This window comes from Epinephelus fuscoguttatus, linkage group LG19, assembly GCF_011397635.1.
Source record: "Epinephelus fuscoguttatus linkage group LG19, E.fuscoguttatus.final_Chr_v1".
NCBI lineage: Eukaryota > Metazoa > Chordata > Actinopteri > Perciformes > Serranidae > Epinephelus > Epinephelus fuscoguttatus.
In genome coordinates this window covers 22004539-22028063 of record NC_064770.1, presented here as the reverse complement: position 1 = coordinate 22028063, position 23525 = coordinate 22004539, and the positions used below count along the sequence as shown (strand labels likewise).

At 42.2% G+C, this 23525-nt stretch overlaps 1 protein-coding gene across 4 annotated transcripts in view; it reads left to right on the top strand.

Moving 5' to 3' along the window:
- cyth1a (cytohesin 1a) overlaps nt 1-22886 on the top strand; it is a 52861-nt gene extending 29975 nt beyond the window's left edge. For 3 of the 4 annotated variants that reach the window (XM_049562482.1, XM_049562481.1, XM_049562483.1), the window contains exons 2-13: nt 5004-5086; nt 7458-7522; nt 9036-9102; nt 9186-9304; nt 11093-11173; nt 11431-11543; nt 12944-13092; nt 13192-13304; nt 18078-18156; nt 18264-18332; nt 19747-19901; nt 20789-22886. In XM_049562482.1, coding sequence (XP_049418439.1) covers nt 5004-5086; nt 7458-7522; nt 9036-9102; nt 9186-9304; nt 11093-11173; nt 11431-11543; nt 12944-13092; nt 13192-13304; nt 18078-18156; nt 18264-18332; nt 19747-19901; nt 20789-20867 — 1172 coding nt within the window. In that variant the 3' untranslated portion in view covers nt 20868-22886. The remainder of the gene's footprint in view (nt 1-5003; nt 5087-7457; nt 7523-9035; nt 9103-9185; nt 9305-11092; nt 11174-11430; nt 11544-12943; nt 13093-13191; nt 13305-18077; nt 18157-18263; nt 18333-19746; nt 19902-20788) is intronic. The other variant, XM_049562480.1, reaches the window with a different exon arrangement.
- Nucleotides 22887-23525: the final 639 nt, after the last annotated feature.

Below are 23525 nucleotides of genomic sequence, written 5' to 3'. Positions count from 1 at the left end.
ACCAGTTCAGGAGTGGGCACCATGATTATACTCAAAGGGAACGTATTGAGTGTTTTGAGTCATAAAATTAGGCTAAACGGCTCTCAGTAGTAATGAAGGCTAGCGCGCCACAAGCTGAAGCTCAGATTATACTGTCCCACATTTGGGACACGTCTGTACTTTAACACAGGGGAACTGTCATTATCTGCTCTCTACTTGCATGTTTTCAAATTACTTTACACTTCCTGTGTTAGCAATCTAGTACAAACAAAAGCAGAGTAAAGGAAACAAGATATCTGTTGTAAAAAAAGAAATTACAGAGAAAAATTAGGCTGAAAACTCCTCCTGTGGCCATTAGACTTCATGCACATCACATGCAATGTTGTGTTGAGATATGCCGCACATCTATCAGTGTGGAAAGGCAACTGGCAAAATAGTGTTTACAGTTTTGCTGGAAGTGTAGAGACTGTTCACTATGTGGCACACTTGGCAAATGCATTGGCTACAAGTGTTAGCTGTGTCAGAGATAGTGCTTCAGGAAACACTGCTAGTGTGAAGGCATTCAGAAAATACTACTGTTTTTTCAAAAAAGCGAACGTGACAAGATAAATTTAGTATCATTTTCTTGCCGCTGTAACTGCCCCGCCTTGTTTCCGCTTCTGACTCTGTCTAATAAGCTCTTTATATGAGACATTTTTTGCAGTAACGTCATGGACTCAGTCTGAATATCACAGTCTGGACAGTTCCAGTCAGATGCTGTTACTGTTGAAAGTTAAAACACAAGTTGCTAAACACTGACACAGCGCCAGGCACAGCGGACGATGCACTGTGTCGGCCTCGGGTGTCAGCGTTTGTGGGTGTTACGCATGTGCACGTGGCTGTTCCCTGGACTGTGTGCACAACTGTACTCAAAGCATGCATGCCTCCGTGTGCATGTGATTCCCTGAATGACCCGCTTTCCGGGCAGCGCGAGTCCCTGAAGGAGTGAAGATGTGGGCGGCCTGTGTTTCTCTTTCAGCCTGTGGAAATCACTACATACAGGGTCGCCCCAGTCAGAGTGCTGTAGGGCCCTTTGCTTCTGAGAGGCTCCTAAAGTCAGATATAGACGTAGATAACGCCTCTCATCATTTATTCTTCAAACGTTTATCCTTCTTGCTGCATCGGTAAAAGATGGATATTATAAAGGCGTCAGAAAATTTGCTCTATAGAGATAATTAGCTTTCACTTGTACACAAACAGACTCTCTCCGTCACTCTTTCTTTACCCTGTTTGCCCTTTCTGTCTTTGTCATTTCCTGTCTGTTTCTGATGACAGTGTCTTTTCATTGGCCGTGCCAGTGCAGAGGTTTGCTGAATGACGGCCAGGCAGCGCTCCCAGACTGAAGGGAAACACGCTGCTCTCAGCGTTTACTTAAGTGGATGGGTTCCCCCCTCATCTGCTGTGTTCTGGGAAATGACACCCACTTGGTGCCTACCTCTGGCACACGTGTGGGTGGGGCCTTTCCCTTCCCTGATGTGGTCTTGATTATTTCGGGTGGAGTTGGGAAGGCGGTGATGGGTGTACCTGATTGGCTTCTCGAGTAAGCCTGATCATGTGGTTGATGGTAGATGACGTGTGGGGTGGCAGGGTGGAAATCCTGCCCTTTAATCCCAGGACCAGAGAGTCAACATGCATCTGCCCTGCCGATGGGCTGAAATACTGATTTCTTTCTCCATGTTTGTGCTCTTGAAGGAGGCAAGTGAGCAGATGATTTCCATCTTCAAATGATAACGTTCCTTTGCTAAATTTCTTTAAAATTATAGTCCTCTCCTGCAGCTCCTCTCTCGTCACTTCGTGGTCCTCCTCTAAGACAGGAATGCTGTGGTTGTGTCATGTTGGGTCCGGCTGTCCCGTTTTGTGTGGCGTGGCTCCCTTCAGCGCCCGCCAGCCGCCCAACCTGACATCATATTTCCAGAAAGAGGAATGCACCTCCTGCTTTTAGCCCGTCCTCTCTGTCGCTCTTGTTTGTGCTGATAAATGCACAGCCCGCTCTGGGTTTACTCAGCGTGACATTATTTGCCCATTCGATCGGGAGACAGGGTCATTAAATGCGAGGCAGATCACGCTCTCAAACCTGTCAGCACTTTGTTTTTGTGAGTGTGTGTGCTTGTTTGTGCATCTCAGTCTGTATCAAAACATCCATTTCTTCCCCAATGTGAGCTGCTCTCGAGGGAACTGTCCGACCAAAAACAAAAGCTCATGCAACTATTTATCTTGGTGTCAGCCCTCCCCTGCAAGTGAAAACAGTTGTCAAGAGCTAACCATGGTTTCCATGGATACCCTGAATATTTGGGATGGATTCGGTCAGTTTGCCAGGGATACTGTAGGCTGTGAGGTATGATGTGTGAAAGGTCAACTTTGTGCGGACTGTCTCGCTCCCCCCAGCTGTCTGAAAACAAGACGGGAAGACAACATGGCTTTGTTTTGGAGTTCCTGAACAGCCCGCCGTGAGGCTCTTGTTGTGGTCTGCCATTGTCTATTATCCCTGTGTTAAATATTAGCAGACATTCCTGTGTAAGTCATGGGTATTTGCCCCAAGATGTTTAGGTTAGCATACCTCCTGTTATTAAAATAAGTGCTTGCCATTATGCAGCATATATTTCTCTCCAGGATGTCATTTATGTAGGATTTTATGCTTGGATTAAATCTACTTTATGAGAAATTAAACGAGCTGATGTTGTATTTTGCTGATCGTGAAGTTGTGTGTGTTTGTGTGTCTCAAAGCACAATGAAGCTCATAATTTCTAGATGGCTGGCCTCGTCCTTGTTTTATCGATTGCTGTGCTAGATTTTGTTGAGCTTTTTAACCTTCATTACACTGACCTCATACTGCAGGTACACTGCGTCCACAGTTTAGCTGCTCACTTTTAGTCATGAATATGTGTGGTTTTATTAGGCTCATGTAGGACCAATATTGAATTAATGTTTTTTTATGGCCGTTATGGTATCATAGACAGTTGTGACATGAGTAATTTAAAACTTTATGTTGAAGATTCCTCTGTCCTCAGCTTCCACCACTCTATAACCATTACCTTGTTAACCAGTTTGCAGAGATCAACGGTCAACCCCAGCCTCGACTGCTTTAACCTTTCAACCCCGCTGCTGAGGTAATGAGGGGAGGAGGAGAGGTCACACGAGGGGGCTTGTGTGTGGCCACTGGAGAAATCACAGAAAGAGTCACACACAGTGTCACAGAGTGACAGAAATGATCTTCCAACATAACGGCTGTGACTTGAGCAGCTCATGACACTGTCAGGGTTCAGCAGGGTGATTTCCACTCATGCTAAATATGTGTTGTGATACTGTGTCAGTCGTTCGGTGTTTGCCAAACCACACTTTGCAGTGGTTATTTTGCTGCAGAGCGACCAAATTGTTGATGTCTCACATGTCAGAGGGCTTCACAGGAAGTTCAACTGAAACTTAGAATTCATGAATGCACATTGGATCATGCCTTCGTTCAGCAAGTAACAACAAGTTTTTGTTGACACAAACAGAGTGGAATCAGTTCCCCTCAGGCATATCACAGATGTTTTTAGAAATGCATAGGAAGATACATTTTCCTTTCCCAAGTTGCATGCTTGTAAAAAGATTTTTGATTCAAGTAATCCTGATGCAATAATAGCTATTAACTACAAAGACTGAAACAAAATGCTTCCAACACAGTGCTGAAGTAAAGGAAACAGAGGTTGTGCTGATCCTAGTGGTGTCTCTTTATGCTTGTAGTGCAGGTAGGGGTTGCACACACACACAGACACACAAACACACTGTCCATCAGTCAGGACACATTGCTCGCCCCTCAGTCCTCTGCGCAGACAAAGCTAATTATAACAGCCTATAGCGCAAGTGGCAGGAGGACTGGCAGTGCTTTGAGACCTGTCACATTTGTGCTACTCTGGTGCTGATGCTCAGTGCTGCCTGGCTAACCTGAGCTCTTTCATTTAGTTGGGCAGATTACACACAAAAGGTAAATCCTCTTCAAAGTGCACCTGGCCACTGCAGACTTGGTTGACTTTGGTGTTGGTGCTTCATACCGTGAGGCCTAGTCTACATATATACAAGTTTGAAAATGTAGCTTGTTCTGTGAATTTTGGGCTTTCATCCACATGTAAACTGTGGTGTATGTCGCTTAAAATTGACCTTTTGGAAAACTCCTTCCAGGGTGAAGATTTTTAGGCAGGGAAAGCAGTTTTTGGCTTGTAACGTCAGAGTGTGCGCTGTTGTCTCCTTCATGAGGGGTTACTAAAGAGGCGGCCTTTAATGCAATGGCAGACAGGACCAAAATAGTGCTGGCTCTAACTTTGCTAACATGAGTTTTTACATGTTTACACATAAATGTGCAGTTACTCTTCCACTATCTTGAGGAACAGAGGTGTCAGAATACGCTACAGAGGTCACCGCTACAGGTAGCCTTTCGATAATAGACTTTGTTCAGGCTTTTGATTGGTCGACATCTTCTTAGTCTTTGTGTGGCTTTAGGGTTATCGCTACCTGCTGGTTTGGCGTGCTCTTGACAGCATGTCAGTTGTGTTTTTGTATTCATTTGGATGGAGATTTTAAAGATTTTAAAACAAGGCTTGTGTGGATGGGATTTTTATTTTTTAGAATGCAGGGATAACCCTGTTTTCAGAAATCCCCATGAACGTGTGGACTTCACCTGAGAGTCCTTGTTTTCTGTCTGAAAATGGTCTCCTCCTTCCTCTCCTCTCCTCTCCTCTCCTCTCCTCTCCTCTCCTCTCCTCTCTTGCTGCTGAGGAACATTTTTCACCACTGTCATTGCCACAGTCACGTTTCATGAGGCAGGACTTCCCACCCCTAGCCGTGGGCATTCAGTCACCCTCTGATACGAAGCAAAATTATAACTTTATTTCTGTGATACCCTGAGGGACACGCCTCAGGGGATAGATATGCATAGAGTAGGATTAAGGTGCATTATATTTTGGGCGACTCTGTCCTAACCCTTCATCCTCTCTCTCATTTCCCTCCAGTGCCGGACGACCTCACCCCAGAGGAGCAGCAGGAGCTGGAGAATATCCGCCGGCGCAAGCAGGAGCTGCTGGAGGACATTCAGGTAATACTGGAGTGGGATGTGGAGGATGTTGTAATGTTTGTATGTATGAATCTTAAAACACAGGAACTGTAGATAAGTACAAGTAACCCAAAAAAAAAAAAGGAAAAATATCCACCTTTAGCGTTATCATTTTCGGTTTTGCTGATGTTTTGGAGAAATGTATGCTTTTTTTCAAACATAATTTTACTTGTTTCAGGAGTTCTCAATAAAAACGTATCAAAAAAATGTAAAAACTACTTGGCCTGTTTTACCCAACTGCAACAGATTTCAGGGTGCTGTAACTCTGTCTGCCTGTAAAAGCTTGTAATGTAAATTATGCTGCTTGGACCCAATGAAACTTAATATCACGGTCTGGCTAATCTTAATAAAAAATTTAAGTGATCCACCCATTAAAACGACCAGTCTTGAGATTTAGAGGCTCTTGGAGCAGCGAAGGATCTGCATTTTTTGGGTCCAAGGTCCAGACATTTGGCTCATTTCCACTGTAACTCCTCTTCCTTCTTGGTTAAAATGTACCTCCTTTCCAGTTGTACAAATATTTCTTTTCTAAGGAATCCTTAAAACTTTTCACTCCAAGCGGAATTAGAGGTATTTCCTGCGAAGTGCTCACTTCCTTAAACCATTTCTGTTTACTGTTTAGCCATTTGTGCTTTGTAGATGCCCTGTGTCAGCAAAGACTTCTGTTTATGGATACAAGTGATCTCTTTTGGGTGTTTTTCTTCAAATTTGGTTTTGAATTTAACGTGAGTATAAATATAAGGCAAGCAAATGATTCTGCATCCAGATGAAATAGGATTATGCTCTTATGAGGAACGTGCTCATGCAGCCAGACAAATATCCCTCATGTACTCTCTGATTTCTAAAGAGAGCCAGGATTCAAATCAGCTTGGCCAAATTTCCTTAATCATTGGTATCCTATGATGTTTTTTTCGGCTGTTGCCTAGACCCAAGAGCAGAGCTGATTATCGAAGTGTGCTGCTCGGGTCAGTTCTGTCACTCAATAACCGGCAAAGCAAACGACACACAGGGGTGACAGAACTGTCATGGCTTGACAGAGAGTCGGCCTCCAGATGTCGGATGACTCAACTTCCACTGGCCCTGACACCTGACACATCCGACACCCTCTCTTTTATGAGCCTTGCTGCCATTGCTGCCCCTCCCCCCTCTTTGGCCACTACTGCCCCCTCCCATTCTCCCTTCTCCTCCTCACCTCCTCTGTTGTCTGCAGGCTGACCCCTCTCCTCCTTCTTAGCTCCCACACCCTCCTCTGCTGGTCCTGCATGTCACCGCCCCCCACCACCACCACCCACTTTCCTGTATGTGCATAGCCTTTGTTTGTGGAGGCAAGCGTTTAAGGAATGTGTTGTGATCGTGCAGAGCTTGAAATCACAAATGTTCCCTTTGTGGTTTGGCCTATAGTGAGTCGGCATTATGCATGAGGAATTATAAACTTACACTGCAGCTGAATATGAATGGAGAGGCTTGATGATTGTAACCTTCTACTTGAAGAGTTGCATCCTCCCATGATCCAAAGCAAGCTCTGCCTACATACAGGACCTCTCTTATGCTACAGTCTATTATTCCGCACTTTAATCAAGCTGACGTCACCCTCTCCATCCTCTACCCTCTGTAATGCCCTTACTGCGCCAGCCTGGCACCAGCGGCCCTGGCTTGATCGACTAAATCTGCCTCTAAGGCCATTAATCACTAAAACGCTACACAAAATATAATCCACTTTTATGCTTTCTTACTCCATTTGTATTGAGGTTGTCCCTGACTGTTCTCTGCCCAATTGAATTCAGTACGAGAGGATTTCTCTAGGAGAGCACACACACAAACACGTGCATTGATTTGAGATATAGATCTGTATATTTTAACTTTTAACTTGAACTACTTTATGTCTTAGATGCTCTTTTTGTTTCTTGTTGTGTGATTTTCTTTAATTGCTTTGCTAGAAGGGGCCTTAGTCCCAAGATTTTCAGTGGCAGTGACTGCTCTTGTAATGGTTCTGCATTTGACAATAAATAACTCTGAACTTTCAGTCAGTTTTTAGTTTAAAGGAACTGAGTTGGATGTGCAGCTGTGTTTCAGTTCATCAGCAGTGACTCTGCTCTCTTTGTTGAGCTGATGGCTCTGCTGTGAGTATTTACTGGATGTGATTAAAGGCCACCTGGCTTCTAGACAAAGGGAGATGATGGCCTCTCCCTTGGCACTGTTTAATAAAGCCTGGTACGAATACTTTGCGTGTTGTTTGTGTTGGTCACACTCGTCCACGCCTCCAGGTGTCAGAGAAATTAATAGGCAGATGATGAACTCATCTTCTTGTGATACTTGTGACATTTTAGGACTAACCTTTGTGTCTTTCCTACAGCGGCTGAAGGATGAGATAGCAGAAGTGACAAGTGAGATCGAGAACCTGGGTTCCACTGAGGAGAGGTAAGAAAAAGGGATCTGCCCCTCCCCTACACACAGATTACTCTCTCTGTTTTGCCTAAATTGGCTTCTTGTTTGCCTTCTATTAACTTAGCAAATGAAGCTGTCAATTATTAATGTTTGATGGGCAGGTCGGGCCTTCCCGTCGCACAGAATACGCTCCCCCAAATTGGCTATGCTTTTAAGGCAGTTTAAATGTTTCATCAGGCACACCCCCATGATGAGAGGCCTCATTGAATAATGCAGTGGGTGTACAGGCAGCAGCAGACAATGGTTTGTCCCAGGGGAGGGAGTGCTGATGTTGGGTCTACTCAAGTGGATAGGGATCCCATCAGCTACCGAAAAATCCTAAAGCACTCCTTCTTGGATCTGAAACCCATTAAAGGTTACAGCACCTTCTTGTGATCAAAGTTTCCTTAAATCCATTTATTGAAGCGAGCGCTTGATGGCCTGTGCTGCCGCTGAGCGTCTGCTTAGTCGAGTGTTGGACTTTGGCCGACAAGAGCTGAAGGAATGCTGGTGCAAGTGAATCAGTGGGAACAAGTGGTGACCTCTCACCGGCTGGAGATGGAGATGTAACCATGGCGATGGCGGACTCTTTGAGCGCACTTTGACCCCTGAATAACTCAAGGCCTGAGAAATGAGACGTTCCCATACGCGTGATGTTAAACGCTTTGTCATCACAGTGGAGGGGGAGGAAAGTCTGGCCTCTGCCAAACAAATGAAAAATGTTAATGGGAAAGACACTTTCAGGAAATGAGGCGAATAAATTTATTGTAATGCACCGAGCCCGGTTGAATCAATTTGTGGGATTTGCATACCTAAAAGGCAAAAAAAATCATCACGATTCCAGCTTCTCTAATGTGAATATTTTCTGGTTTCCTGAGAGTTCAGTGATATTGAATTTAATATTTTTGGATTTTGGACTTTTGGGCTGTCAAAAGAAATTACCTTGAGTTTGGGAAATTGCCTTTTTTTCTAATTTAAACCATTTTCTGACATTTTATAGACCAAATACTTAAAGATATACTATGCAGGATTTTCTCTATTAAACAATCTAAAGACTTGTACGAAGCAATTCCTCTTAATCATCCATTTTGACCCACTAGAAGTGTATTTTTCAGCAGAGACTCTTCTCTCTACCTGTATTTTCTTGTTTTGCTTGGGATGTTTATGGGCCTGTACCTCCTCAGGTGAGGTTGGGGCTGTCTAAAAACGTAGCAACCAGGTGCCAGACCATAAGCAGCAGGCAACTAAGAGACACAGTGTCAAAAAACTGCAAATATAGAGAGGCGTAAGCCAAATGACAGTGAATCTGGGATCTGGAGTGAATTATTTTTCTCTGTTGAGCATGTTTGCAGACAGTAACCAACATTTCTACATTGTATTAGTTAATTTAAAAAAATAATAGCCAGACTAACCACTAATAAAAGTTACTATTAGTTGCACCCCTGATATACTTTTTTGTTCATATAAAGCAGTATGTTAACTAACAACCTACACTCTGATTTTCCAGGAAAAATATGCAGAGGAATAAACAGGTGGCCATGGGCCGAAAGAAATTTAACATGGACCCCAAAAAGGTAAGTGGAAGGAACCATTGCGATTCTTCAGAAATGTGATTCGTCCCCAAGGATCTAACCTGGGGCCCTGTCCCTTTTCTTAGGGGATCCAGTTCCTGATTGAGAATGACCTGCTGAAGAACACCAGCGACGACATTGCTCAATTCCTCTACAAAGGCGAGGGCCTCAACAAAACAGCCATCGGAGATTACCTTGGAGAGAGGTCAGGATGAAGATTAATCTATTGTTTTTTTTCCCCCCTCTCTATCTAACCATCTCCCGCTCACACTCTCTGTTATGACTCATCAGCTCACAGCCATGTGGTTGATAAAAGCATCGAATAGCGAGTGCATATTTTCCATATTGCTGTGTTTCCTCTTGGTCAGGCCCACGCCCATCCTTTCCAGCTTATTGGTCCCACATTTAGACCATCCTCTCAAGACGATGTCCGTTACTCAATAGCCTCCATCTGGCTTTGATTATCTTGCTCACTCATAAGTAACGGGATCAAGACACTCACAACTTGGGAATGCACGCATTTGAGGACAATTAAAGATTTCACTCGAGAGCTGAGACCATCCTCGTTAGCATGAACACATGATACAGGAAATAGCTATGAGTCTGATGTACAGTATGCACTGCTGAGGGACTATAGGGCAGGCAGAGTTACAGTCAGGGTGTGGTCTGTGAGGTCAAACCAGGAAATGGAGCTCAGGCTGTTGATGGATGCTCTTAACTTGATTGTTATCAAGTTCTGGTAGTGTTTTTGATTCTGGAAGGAGCGGCCAGAGCAGCGTGAGAGCCTTGAGACACGATTGGTCACTCGTCCACTGGGAACAGTAGTGACTGGATATGACTCGGTCAGTGAGAGCTCCTTTGAGCATTCCCATGATCCCACAGGGGAGATCATTTACTCTGAAGGGCATGAAGGTCGGGAATGATGTCATCATCCAGATTAGGTGATAAATGAAAGGGAGGTGGTAGGTGTTTTTCTTCTGTTGGGTTTGATGTAGTATGTAGCGTGTCACAGATACTCTTAAGCCCAAGTGAGCCAGATCACACCCTGAGCTGAGTCCACCGTCATGCTCCTGATGGGGACTACTTTTCAAATGAGGCAGTGATGGAAAGAGAAGTACAATGCAAGCATGGTTTAGCCTAAGCCTTCCTCAGGAACCACCAAGGAACCACCTACTATGCTCATTTTCATGTTTACACATGTTCAAGTAGAAACCCAGAATTTGTTTACGTGCTTCAATGTTCAAAAACAGCGGCGGATGACCATATAAAGAAATCTGTCACAGGCTGGCATCGTCTATGTTGGAAACAGAGTATTCAGAACGGTCTGAAGGGATTACTTTTACGTACATTGACCTCATCGTTTAAAACTTTGGCCACGTTTAATATGAACATCCATCACTGTAGTATTACACATTTGACAGAAAATAAGGGAAAGTGTCATCGCCCCTTTTAAAATCTATTTTTATACAATAGATATGCTTGTTAGGTATAATCATCTTTTTTAGAGCTTCAACAACTAGCTAATTAATCCATTGAAAGAAAATGTATTTATTATTAACTGTTTTAATTGATTGATGATTTGAATGGGGAACTTCACCGATTATATGCATCTCAGTCTGTTTATAGGCCTTGCAGAGTATTAGTGTAGATGTTTTTGTAATGCTAAATTGATATTTTGGCTCTTTTAAAATAGTTTTTCAAGCTGATAAAAAACATCCTGGGTCCATAAAAAACATCCTGGGTTTCTTTGTCAGATGAAACTGAATATCATTGGGTTACAGACTGAGTTTGGACAAAACTAGAAATTAATTTAGCTAATTTGTGGCTTTAGGAAAGTGTGAAGGACATTATTTTCTTTAATTGTTAGATGAATCAATAAAAATATAATGATTAGTTGCAGCTGTAATCTTTTGTTTATTTGGTTATAGTTAAGCAGAGAGGCACTTTGGAAATGTTTACCAATAAGAAATGTGTCATGTTTTGTCTCCTGTAGAGATGACTTCAATATCCAAGTCCTCCATGCCTTTGTGGAGCTTCATGAGTTCACAGACCTCAACCTGGTTCAGGCCCTAAGGTAAGACAGCATCTCCCAGAAAACATGTATCCTCAGCTCTGCTACATACTCAGCAGGTCCTTGACTAGATTCTCACAGCTTTACCCCTCGTTTTATGTAAATCATGTGCGATACAGTTCATTTTTTTAAAGTCTCCTTATTTGCAATTTGGAAAGATGCAGCTGTCAGTTTCAGTCTTGTGCCCTTAGAGAAATCATTCAGCCTTTTCACAGTGGAAGTGAGTCTGTTGCTGACTACTGAGCCGTGTCCCCTCACAGACAGTTCCTGTGGAGTTTTCGGCTACCGGGAGAAGCTCAGAAGATCGACCGCATGATGGAGGCCTTCGCCCAACGCTACTGCCAATGCAACCCTGGCGTTTTCCAGTCCACAGGTAGCGCTGTCACGCCATACACCCCAGCTCTCAGTGTTGTCATGAAACACCAAGGAGCTGTGAACACGTGTGTGCAGTGAAACAAAGAATACAACAACTTCAGTTTTTCTTGTGTCTTAATAGTTTATTGATTAAAGGGTGACTTTGATATTTTTCAGCCTGGACCCTCTTCCTCATGTTTTGACGCTAACTGATTGATGGAGACAAGTATTTTTGCCAGTATTGTATCCTTTTTGTTTAACCAGAAACAGCCCCAAAGTCATCATCGCCAAACCCACCACACATTTAGATAAGTAATAATTTTATCGTCATAAACACACTTCTGTCAGAGTAGACGGAAACAAAATAAAACTTACAAAAAACATCTTGGCTCTATAAATATGCTGGCTCTATACACGCTTAAATTACTGTGAATTTACATGGAGTCTGGTGGGTTTGACAATGGCAAATTTCGGGCTTGTACTGGTTAAACAAAAAGGACCTTACTCTTTAACAAAAAGGTCTATCTCTGTCGGAATCCTTCCCATAATGTTGTCAGACACGCTAATTAATAATCTGAGCCTGTCAGTGGCAAAAACAAGCATTTTAAGTGGATGCAAATTGAATGTGCACAGTTCCCATTAGTCATGTAGACACAAAAACATGGAAAAGTAGAGTCCAGGTGCAAAGGCATTTTTGTCAGCTATGTGAATACAGTTACTCTAATTCACATTCCTCCCTCAGATTGTTAATAAGAAGTTTTTATCTCTAAATTTCACAGTTTTTAAGAGACTCTACCAGATAAATTTTGTCTCCCTGAAGCACTTTATTTTCCATACTGTGCTGAGATTTAATGGCATGTCAGTGGAACTCATATCTAAACTGCTTTGTTTAGCAGACACAAAGTCTACTGAGGTGAACCGTGCTCTGGAAGAGTGTCTGGCTTTTGGGAAATAATGCCCATAGCAGACAGCTGCCTGCCTCTAACATGGATGCAGATGGATGTGAATAATGCATGGGACTTCTCAACAGCCTAACAGGCCAGATAAAGTGCTGCTGCGTCAGCCGTGCGCTGGCCACGTTGTCTTTTTAGCAGATGCACACACACACACATTAGAGCGCACGTCCAGAAACACACATGCATACTTAGCTGCCCACGCACAACCTTTCACTCCCACCCACTCTCCACGCTAACGAAGCTTCGCCTATCTGTTCCTCTCTGTTTGACTGTGGTCCCCTAAGTGCAGTCCTTTCAGCTCAGCTAATTTACATTCATATTTAAACATTGAATTAAACACTGGCAGCAGTTTTTATGGTAAACAGCAACCTTTTGCTCATCACGCTCTCATAGTGTGATCTTGCTTGTGTGTGTGTGTGTGTGTGTGTGTGTGTGTGTGTGTGTGTTTGTGTGTGTGTTACAGACACCTGTTACATCCTGTCATTTGCCATCATAATGCTGAACACCAGCCTCCACAACCCGAATGTGAAGGACAAGCCGTCTGTGGAACGATTCATCTCCATGAACAGAGGAATCAATGACGGAGGAGACTTACCTGAAGACCTGCTCAGGGTCAGTACGGATTTAAAACTCGCTGTTGTTTCCCTTCTTGTGAGTGATTTCTCAATTTGATTGATTTGATTGATTTCCATTCATTGTCCCTTACTGTAGAATCTGTATGAGAGCATCAAGAATGAGCCTTTCAAAATCCCAGAGGATGACGGCAATGACCTCACACACACTTTCTTCAACCCAGACAGAGAGGGCTGGCTGCTAAAACTGGGTGAGTGACACTGGATGTGCTTGTGCACGTAATGAATTGCCAACATAATCCCAACAATGTACCTGTGCTGATAGTTTATTTTGGATTATTGTTTTCATAGCATATAGTGATAACCAATGTCTCCCCTGAGGTCAGGAACCCGTGTATATATGTGTGAGTGTGCTAAGGTGTGAGCATGTGCGCGTAGGTATGTACACACTCAACCCGAGACATCTGAAGACATCGCCGCCTGCTTTCATGTATTATGAATGTGGCCTTGAGATCAGAGCACCACATGTGGAGTCGTTGAATTATTTAAGACGGCATATTCATACACCGACATGCACGCACATGCTCAAATACTGACTTTATCACTTGTAAATCAAGTGTATGCACATACACAAACAGACACATACTGCACATACGCAAGTTTTTGAATTTCTAATTAAATAAGGCATTTTTATCCTGGAATTTTTGGACATTTTGGTCCTTTTAATGGAGATTTTAAGTGTATATTCTGTCCCACTGTGGAAATCCTCAGCAGGCCTTGGAGTTTTTCAATAATTACGGGTGTGTCTTAGTGCTTTATAACTATTTTTCCTGTCGTTATAAATTTTAACAGTGTTTCGTGACAGTTTATGGACCTTTTTGACCTGACTTTTTGCTGGTCACAGTCACCCTACAAGCAGAAAAGCACAACCATGGACCCCTGAACTCTTCATCCTCTGTTTCCTCTGAGATCTCTCTCTGTTGTACAGATTCACAATGAATTTATTTATTTTTTATAAAAGCTTAAGTGTTGAAAGTGAAATCCTCCAATCGCTGTGAATCTTTACAACCAACTACAACAAGATAATGAGGAATTGCTCTTTCTCCAATTACTCCAAATTGGCAGATTTGAGTAAAACAATCAGGGTGGAAGGTAAATTACTGGATATAACAGAAATGGACCCAAGTGGAGGCGACATTGATGTAGTGCTTTGCAGCAGCTGTGACAGTGAGTAGGACTCCCCCTTGTGGGCTGATAGAGTAACAGCAGATGTGTAAAATCAGTAACACTTACTGTGGCACCCACAATGTGTTATAAACATACTTATACTGTGTTATAATTTGCTTCTAGCACTGTATGATTATAGTTAAAGCACTCTTTAATATCTATAATGATTCTGAACAGTAATCATAACACGCATTGCTTTTTTTGCAAGGATCATAGTGTATTATCATTTTTATAGATAGAGTACAATATAATAATTTTATAATGCATTATGGTCACTGTTGTAATGCATCCTAATGTGATTAGAAGTTTCTATAAGTGGTCATTGTTTGTGTTACATTCATTAGAAAAATATCATTAAATCTTTGCAAGAAGAACACAAAATATAAAATGAAATTCTTTAATGGGTCAAAACAGAAATGTAGTACTCCAATTTGACCTATTTTTTTGATGACTAACAGTTGAATGGAGGACATTTATTTTTTCACCCAAAAAAGTAATTCAATTGAGAAATTATAGATAATCAAGTCTAGTCAGTTTATTTATTGAGCACATTTTAAAACAACAAAGGATGATCAAAGTGCTTTACAAAGAGATGAAATTAAAGAGAGGCATGATCAAATTAAAAATACAGAAACATAATAATTGAAACAGTTATACTAAACTTGTAGATGTATATAATGTGTCATTAAGACAAAAAAATCTGAGTACAGTTAAGGTAATTCCAGTTTGACCCAACTGAATGATGGACATTTATATTTTACTTATGTAATGTTTCCAAAAAACATTCCTCTAAACACCAAATTAAGTGATATTAGTATATAATAATACTTATTTAATGTAACACAATTACAATATAATGCATTACTAAAGAAAAATGATGGAATACAATCTTAATAAACTATGGCCCTTGCAAAAAAAAGTCAGTGAGTTATAAAATATAATATGATACTTGACTATAAAAGTCATTCTAAAATGCTTCAATGATATAATGATTATTGTTATAAAACATTATGAATATTTATGAGTGCATATAACTATAGTTATACTGTGCTATAAGCAGATATTAAGGCATTATAAGCATGCTTGTAACGCATCATAGGAAGTGTTACTGTGAAATCTGTTGACTCAGAATACATGAAGTTAAAACTCAAAGCTGTAAAGCAGTGCATCAAAGCCTCCCTGGAGCCAGATTAACAGGACTGTGGTGCAATAATTCCTTATCATTTAATTTGATTTTTTTTGTTTTCTTTTCCTCTTCGTTTGTTTGTTTGTTCCCATGATTTTGGCTGTTGTCTTTCCTCAGGAGGTATGTACACCTGCTCTTCCCAAATGCTAGTCCATCTCTCAGCTCTCGGGTGCTTTTTGGTGGTCCGCCATGCTTTTGTTCTCTTCCTCATTTTTTTATACATTCACACAGGTGTTTTTTTTTTTTGTTTTGTTTTGTTTTTTGTTTTTTTCATAATTTATTTGTTTGGGGTTTTTTTTTTTGTCTGCAGATTTTTTTTATTTTTATCTTTTGTCTCTCCACTGACTCATTTGAACTTCAGATGTTTGTCTGTTCAGTCTCTCATTGAGCTGGTGGTTTGTCCACTCTCTTTTATCTCTGTGGGTGGTTGCCGGGCAGTCGCCGGGTGCGTTTGCCACCCCGTGGGCTCGGCTCGGGGAGCTGATGCTTTGTGACCACTCTACTGAGCCGTTTGACCCTCTTTTCTCTGTATGCTGTGGTCGGTCACTCTCTTTGATCTGTTTTTTTGGAAGCTGCATTATTCCTTTTTTTTCCATACAGCGAGCACAACAAAGGACTTTTGCTGAACTCTCTAAATTGATCATGAACCCATTCACCCATTGGCTCGTTGTTGTGTGCTCTCTGGTTGCATGGAAGGGGAATACTGCACCTTTTCAACGATGTGGCTCTGCTCTCCTTATCTTATGCTGTAAATGGATCTGAAGGGTAACAGTGCGGCTGCGGCCCGGTGTGGTGCTCGACCGGACTGGACCAAACTGTGGGAGAGAAGCGTGGGCAGAGGAGTGTGCCAAAAGGGAGTCAGGCTTTATTCAAATGATTCATGCATGCTTAATGTGCACATGGTTAGTAGTGCATTATTGTAATTGACGCTTCCTGTCTGTTATTTACAAAATACGAGTCCTTGTAAGCAAAGAACCTTCAAGGTAAGAAGACAACCAGTTGCTGATTCATCCTGTTGATGAATCATTTCCAAAGAATCATAAAAATATGAACAACTAGATTAGATTTAGCAGAAAGCCTTTTCCCTCTTAACCTCTACTCGCCCAGCCTCCCACAGTCCCGTCTTGCATGGGCGCCCTCCTCCACTCAGCTCCACTCCGGCCCAGCACCGTGCACACACACCTCTGCAACAATCTGCTGGGACGTCCCGCCTCGTCCCACACATTCTTGCACAGGAGGAGGTCATCTCTCCTTCTTTGGGAGTGACGGGAACTGACCACGAAACCAATCACAACCCAATCAACTCTCGGGCCGTCAGCTGTGTGACTCTGCCATCGCGTCTGTGTTTTTCTGTTTGTCTGCTTTTTTGTTGCAACATGCTGACGAGTTGCGATGCGGCGAGGGGCTCTCCGCCTGTCCAGTGAAACGTGTGTTCGATGGCGTCTGTAGATTATAACAAGCATAGACTGAAGTGTTTGACCTATCATGATGTCTGTGATATGATGGGATATCATATACAGTGCTGCTGCTGTTATATGATAACACAAGCGTGTTCTACATGTCTGTATATAAACATCCTCAAAGCCTCCTCTATCCTTGTAGATGGGTTTCACAGTGCAGCTTTTTACTAACATCGGTGGTGGGATAGTCTCGTCTAGACAAGGCTTAGGTCCTTATGTCATGTTCAGAAAGAAAGCTTGCCCCCCTCACTAACTGGACACTGCTCCTGTATGACTGAGAAGTCACTTAACAAAACCAAAAACAGGAAATTTGTGTCTGGGATGCCTGTAGAGAAGCCGAGCATAGCTCCAAGCGCTGGGCTTCCTGCCCCTCTCAGTTTGTTGGCATCCCATCCTCCCACAGCAAGAGTGCCATCTGCTACTGTGATCAGGTTTCCCCTAACAGGAAGTATGGGTGACAAAGGGGGTCAGAGGTCAGCTACAGATCAGCGAGTGCAGAGTTAACTAGAGAGAAACCAAAGAGAACTTAATCCTCAGTCGTTTCTTACTTTCCACATTCAGCCCTCATACAGTCACTGGAGTGCTTTCCACATTTATAACTGTCTCCTAGTTACTTCATTAAGTTCAGTGAGTGCAAAGTACATAGATCTGTATCCTGTGTATTGATCCTGGCTCTCCACACTCATTCCTCTGAGTCAGCAACTAAGGAAAGAGGAACAAGTGAGGAGAGACACACCAAGACACTAATGGAGACGTGGAGCTTTATCCTGTGGCATCAGATTGACTCCAATTAGCCTTAATATGGCATTTATCAACTAAATGTGATTTAACTGTTGAGTGGCAAGTACATGTTATTAAAATGTAGGTGTAAAATTAGCTTCAAGTATCTACAAATGAAAGGGGGAATTAATCACTAGTTATAAAGTCAATAACCAGAGAGCTGTGCAGCTGTGGTGATGGTGAGCGCATGGTGCAGTGGTGGATCAGGATGAATAGCGGGATGTTTTGGGTAAAAGGAGTCCTGTGGAGCCGTCATCTGTCTGTCTGCCCATACATCTGTCTGCCTGTCTGCTGCTCGACCTGGTGCTTCGGTGCTCGTCTCTCTCCCGTCTATCTCTCTTGAGCCTCTCTGACGCTGGCTGTTTGTTTCACAGGAGGACGAGTTAAGACCTGGAAGAGGAGGTGGTTCATCCTCACAGACAACTGTCTGTACTACTTTGAGTACACCACAGTGAGTACAGCTCAGTTTCTCAGTCGCAGTAAAAGAAGCTGCTCGCTCTGTTCCTGTCGTTCCCTGCGTGCAGCGCGCTGTCACTCACGTATCTTACATTTGTCCAGGACAAAGAGCCCAGAGGAATCATCCCCCTGGAGAACCTAAGCATCAAGGAGGTGGAGGATAAGAAGCCTGTAAGTACAGCTCCCTCTGCTGGTTCATTCTTGTGACTACACACAGTTAAGACTCATACTTTACTACAATCCATTTTTGAAATGGGCAGCGAAGGAGGACTGTCTTCAATGCTGCCCATTTATAAAACTAACTACTGGGGTTTAATATTTTAGCTAAATTTCCACAGCCGGAATTATTTGATTTATTAAATAAACAAAAATAGACTTTTAATGGACAATTATATGCTTGATAGGGAATAGCATACAACCGCTTTATAACAGTTATGTCTGGAGGTGAACAGAAGGCCATAAAGAGGGATTTCTAAATCTAGGCAGGCACAAGTGATGCACGAGCTGGCCCACAACCCATGAGTTGGGCGGTTCAGGTAAGCTTGTTGAAAAGTATCACTGGTTTCAAGCAGATGGGTCATGAAGTGAATATGATATAAGGCCTTAAAAAGTCTTAAATTGTCTTAAATTCAGATTTGATGGTTCGTAAATATTGTCAGATTACCACGAACATTTCTCCAGCCCGACAGACCCAGCGACTGTTTACAATCATTGGACAGACCGAAGACTTGCAATAATAAACAGCATTAATGACAGCGGAGAGATTCTTTTTTACAAAAAAACTATTGAACCCAATTGTTGTATTTCTGTTGCAGGTTTGTTCTTAAATTTCATATAAGGAGGTATTAAAAAGGTCTTAAAAAGTCTTAAATTTAACTTGGTTATATCTGTAGACACCCTGGAAACATTTTTGCAACAGTCCACCTTCCACCTTCTCTTCTTCTCTCTCTGTCCCCCTATCTGAATCTCTCAAACATACACAGTAAGCAGCTTCATCATCAGAGCTGCTGCACTCAGGGTTTCAATTATTTAGTTTTTGAGTAGAAAAAAATCCGGTTAAGTCCGACATACTTAAATCTCTCTAGTCATAATGTCCAATAAAAATATTTCTCTGTGAGAAAATGTAGGCCTAACATGGTGTCCTATCAACAAGGTTCTATGGCCACACTGAATCTGTTAAATATGCACCTCTGTTACGTCATGTACACAAACCACTGTGCGCTTAAGATGATACTTGAGACATAACCGCTTAAAGAATAGGTGTCGTGGTGCCTCCATTTGTACTTTTTAAACAGAAAATACACATTTTATATTCTGATATTTACTCGAAATGACAAACTAGCCAACAGCGACTAAGTTGTTAGCAATTTTTAGCTTTGGTTTTTCAAGTTTGTCAGGTTCATCTCATTGATTATCGACATATGTTTGTGGGTTGGACGGGGTAGTTTGCGCATCACCACTATACACATTTGGAACTCTCAGTACTTGTGCTAATAGTGCGTAGACAGTAAAAGTAAAAGACAGTTATTTTTACATCCTTATACTTACCTATAAATTTTAACCTCCATCCACTTTGCTTCTGCAGAACTGCTTTGAGCTTTTCATTCCCGACAACAAGGACCAGGTGATAAAAGCGTGCAAGACAGAGGCTGACGGACGTGTTGTGGAGGGTAACCACACCTTCTACCGCATCTCTGCCCCCACTGCTGAGGAAAAAGATGAATGGATGAACAGCATCAAGTAAATACTTTTTTTTACCCCCACCTCTGGAAGTCAAAGTATGGTGCATGCTTACATGTAAGGCTCATTGCTGTAGGTCAGGGTTTTTCAAGGTCACTTCTATTATTTGTCTTTGTCTTGGTTCCATTTTGGGGGATAATTGTGCTGTAAGTTTTGAGACTGCGGGTCTCATAATTTGGGGGACGTCAACGGGAAGTATAATGTTGCCATGAAGTCAGGGAGTTAGCTGTGACTACAACTCAAGCCTCAAATTTTAAAGCCTATATCTGTGCAAATTTTAGCAAATTGGCACCATTAAAAGTCGGCTAATTAGCTGCTAGCACATCTTGCTTGCACCCAGTAAACTCATGACTGTACAAATTATTCAGACAAGTTCTGAAGGCAAGGAGGGCATTTTATTCTTTAATTTTTTGCAATGCTTATCTGAGATAATGATATCATCAGAAAGTATAATTCATACTGAATCTAAAAGTCTGTATCTTCAAATTTGAGTGAATTATGACTCAGAGAAGGAGTAGGATTGCCTCTTGAACTTGCCTGCACGACTCACTGTTTAAAACTCACTGTTTTGTTTTGTTTTTTCAGTTGGAGCAGATTGGATTAGACCACACTGTCACAAGTTGTTTCTGCACAGTGTTGAAGATTTTACATTTAGAGCATAAAGAGAAAAATAGGAGATAAATGATGTTTTTACAGTTCCAATTTACCATAGTCACACATATCTATGTAATTCTATGAATTTTTAAAATAAAAGCCGACATAATGAGCATTAATTAAGTTGAAATGTATATTATCTGACATTACAGCGCTGTATAAGTGCAGCAATTTACAATATTCTGCCATTATGTGTCTCTCCCTGACATTTTCCTCTGTGTCTGCGCCCACAGAGCTGCCATCAGCAGGGACCCCTTTTACGAGATGCTGGCAGCCAGGAAGAAGAAGGTGTCGTCTATGAAGAGGCACTAGAGCAGCCCAGCATTCCAGATGTTGCACTTGACAGAGTAGGGGGGGGGGGTGGGGGGTCCGGCTATCTGCTCACCCTTTGTGGGTCGGTGCAGAGGCCACAGCCGAGGTCTTCCTCAGACCTCTCCGGGGGATTTCTCTAGGATACATACTAGCTCTGGCTTTGGGACTCTACAGGCCAGAAAAACAGGAAGCATGCTGGGGTTTCTAGATAAGAGTCAGGGCCAAAGTGTCCTCTAACCTCCTGTCTCTCTTTCTCTCTCAGCTTTGTGTGTGCTCTCTGTCTATGAGGCCAAAAGGAAATCTTGCTGTGACGCAGCAAAATCCCCTTTGAAGATGCTTTAAAACAAACAGAATGCCCATATACATCGCACACAAACACAACATGCATACACTCATGCAGTCCCTCGTAGCACACATCATTTAAAACTCAGCAGGTCTGACCAAGTGTGGCGCTCCAACCAAAATATTCCTCGCTTTCCGAAAGAAAAGTTTCTGATGTGCTTTAATATGTTAGGATAATACGTGTCTATTTTTACAGCTTTAAATGTTGATTCCTCTTGCGTCTGTTTTGTTTGCTTTTGTACAAAACATAAAAAAAGGTCTTGCAACTGAATCTGCAGTGGGGGCGGGGTGTGGGAGGGAGGGAGGGTATAATTTGCCAACTGGTATTGATTTTGTAGGAAAACGAAAAAGAAAACAAAAACTTCTGTTTCAAAAAAAAAACAGTTGCCACTCAGGAGATTGTTATGATGTTCTGAAACTTTTCCATGTCCGTGTTGACATGGATCCTGTTCGCCACATGACAGCCATGGGAGGAATGAAAGCCTCATCTGTGTCCCAGGCTGAACTCTCTTTTTTTTCGTCAATGTGAAGCTGCAGTGTGGGGACGTACTGCTGCAGGTGAGGGTGTCTGCATGTCTGGCTCTCGCTGTTCATTTCCTGCAGGTCCTGGAGATGCATCCAGGGGATTAGCGTCTTTTAAAAGGGACGAGTGCTGATCACCCTGGGCTTCTCTTAAGGTCTTTAGTCGTCTGGAAATTAGAGCTGGTGGCCCCTTTTTTTTATTTTCTCTTCCTACACATTTTTTTCCTCATCTGTCTCAAACACAAGACCACCTTCTATTACTTAATTTCATGGTTAGGAAAGATGTTTTACTGCTGCACAGTGCCTGGCACTCTAGATGAAATGTGATGAGAAAAGCTGCTGGTTAGCGACAGTAATTCACAGTTTTCTTCTCCCAGTCGAACATCAATTAATCTTTTCCTGCCTTCGTTGTGCTTTTTCTTTGTACCTATTAAATGGTAAAACAAATCACTCGTTATTTTCAGCCGTCAGCCCGACCTCATTGATCCTTGTATAATACTGTGTGCTTCAGGTTATATATAAGACGTGATATATGACCTATTGTTGTAGAGACTTCAAAGCGGCACAAATAAACATGCGGTTCTTTGAAGCTATTTCTGGAAAATAATGGGGCGTCCCCCGTCTCAGGATCCAAAGTGTGATGTGAAACAATATAAAACTACTTGTTGTGTGAGGAATGTACTGCGGCGAACCAAACGACGAAGGTCAGGGTGGCTAATTGGTCAGGCCAAACCAGTGACACGTCATTTTTGTCAAACTGCGTCGAGGTACCATTTTGCAAACGCAGTTGCGAGTCGTGCATCAAGTGGTTGTCTTTTCTACTCTCCAGTCGTCTGTGCCTGCTGGTCATTATCTTCACCCCCTGCCTGTTCTGTTTCCTGGTTCTCTTCCTCCCTCTCTCTCTCTCTCTCTCTGCTCCTCTCTGCGCTCTGATCCTAGAGGAATAAGGAAAAAAAAAGCAAAACAATCATAATTCTAGACAGTATTGGTTTATTTATCAAAGTTGTACATACTTAAATGTATAGTGGGTATTTTGTCTTCATTTGTCTATTAGTTGTGCCATTTTTCTTTTGGTATTCTGTTCGATAATGTTTGATTTGAGGTTTGTATCATTGCCATTTAATCAAGCTGAAATAAAGACAGATTTGTCACATCGCTGGCTGTGAACGTCTTTTACACAACTACATCACATCAGCTCACAGTGCAGTAGTAAAGTGCCTCCAGCAGGTGGCAGTATGTGATAACTGTTGAAGCATTGTGCTGCAGCACCTAAGGAAATCTAACATGGGTTTTTATGATGCTCATTAATTACAGCTGGGTTACAGATATCCCAAATCAATCAATTTAAATTACGGGGCATGTGAGGCCAACTCACTGTATGTCCATTAATACTGAACACTACGTCCACTTGAGGGCAGCCTTGAAATTAAACAATCCCATCTCTGTTCTGACTATAACTGCCAAAGTTTGCACTTCTTCACCCACATTTACCCTTTATAAAAACTCTCCTGTTACTGTTTAAATCCAGCTGTTATTTACAGCTTTGTAACATTTCATATCTTTTCACAAGCTCGCCTTTAAAGTATTTATGGCACAAATGTTGGGGCAGCAGGGAAAGGTCGATATTTACAAGTGAATATGTATCATATTAAATGATGCCTGGAAAAGCAATCAATAGAAATGACTTTTTCTCAATGGAACGGGCGTGCAGGAAACTGACTGAAATACAAATGCACATGCATCTTTGGGTTTCTGTTGGTGTCTACTGAGCAACTCAGACATGACAGGTTATAT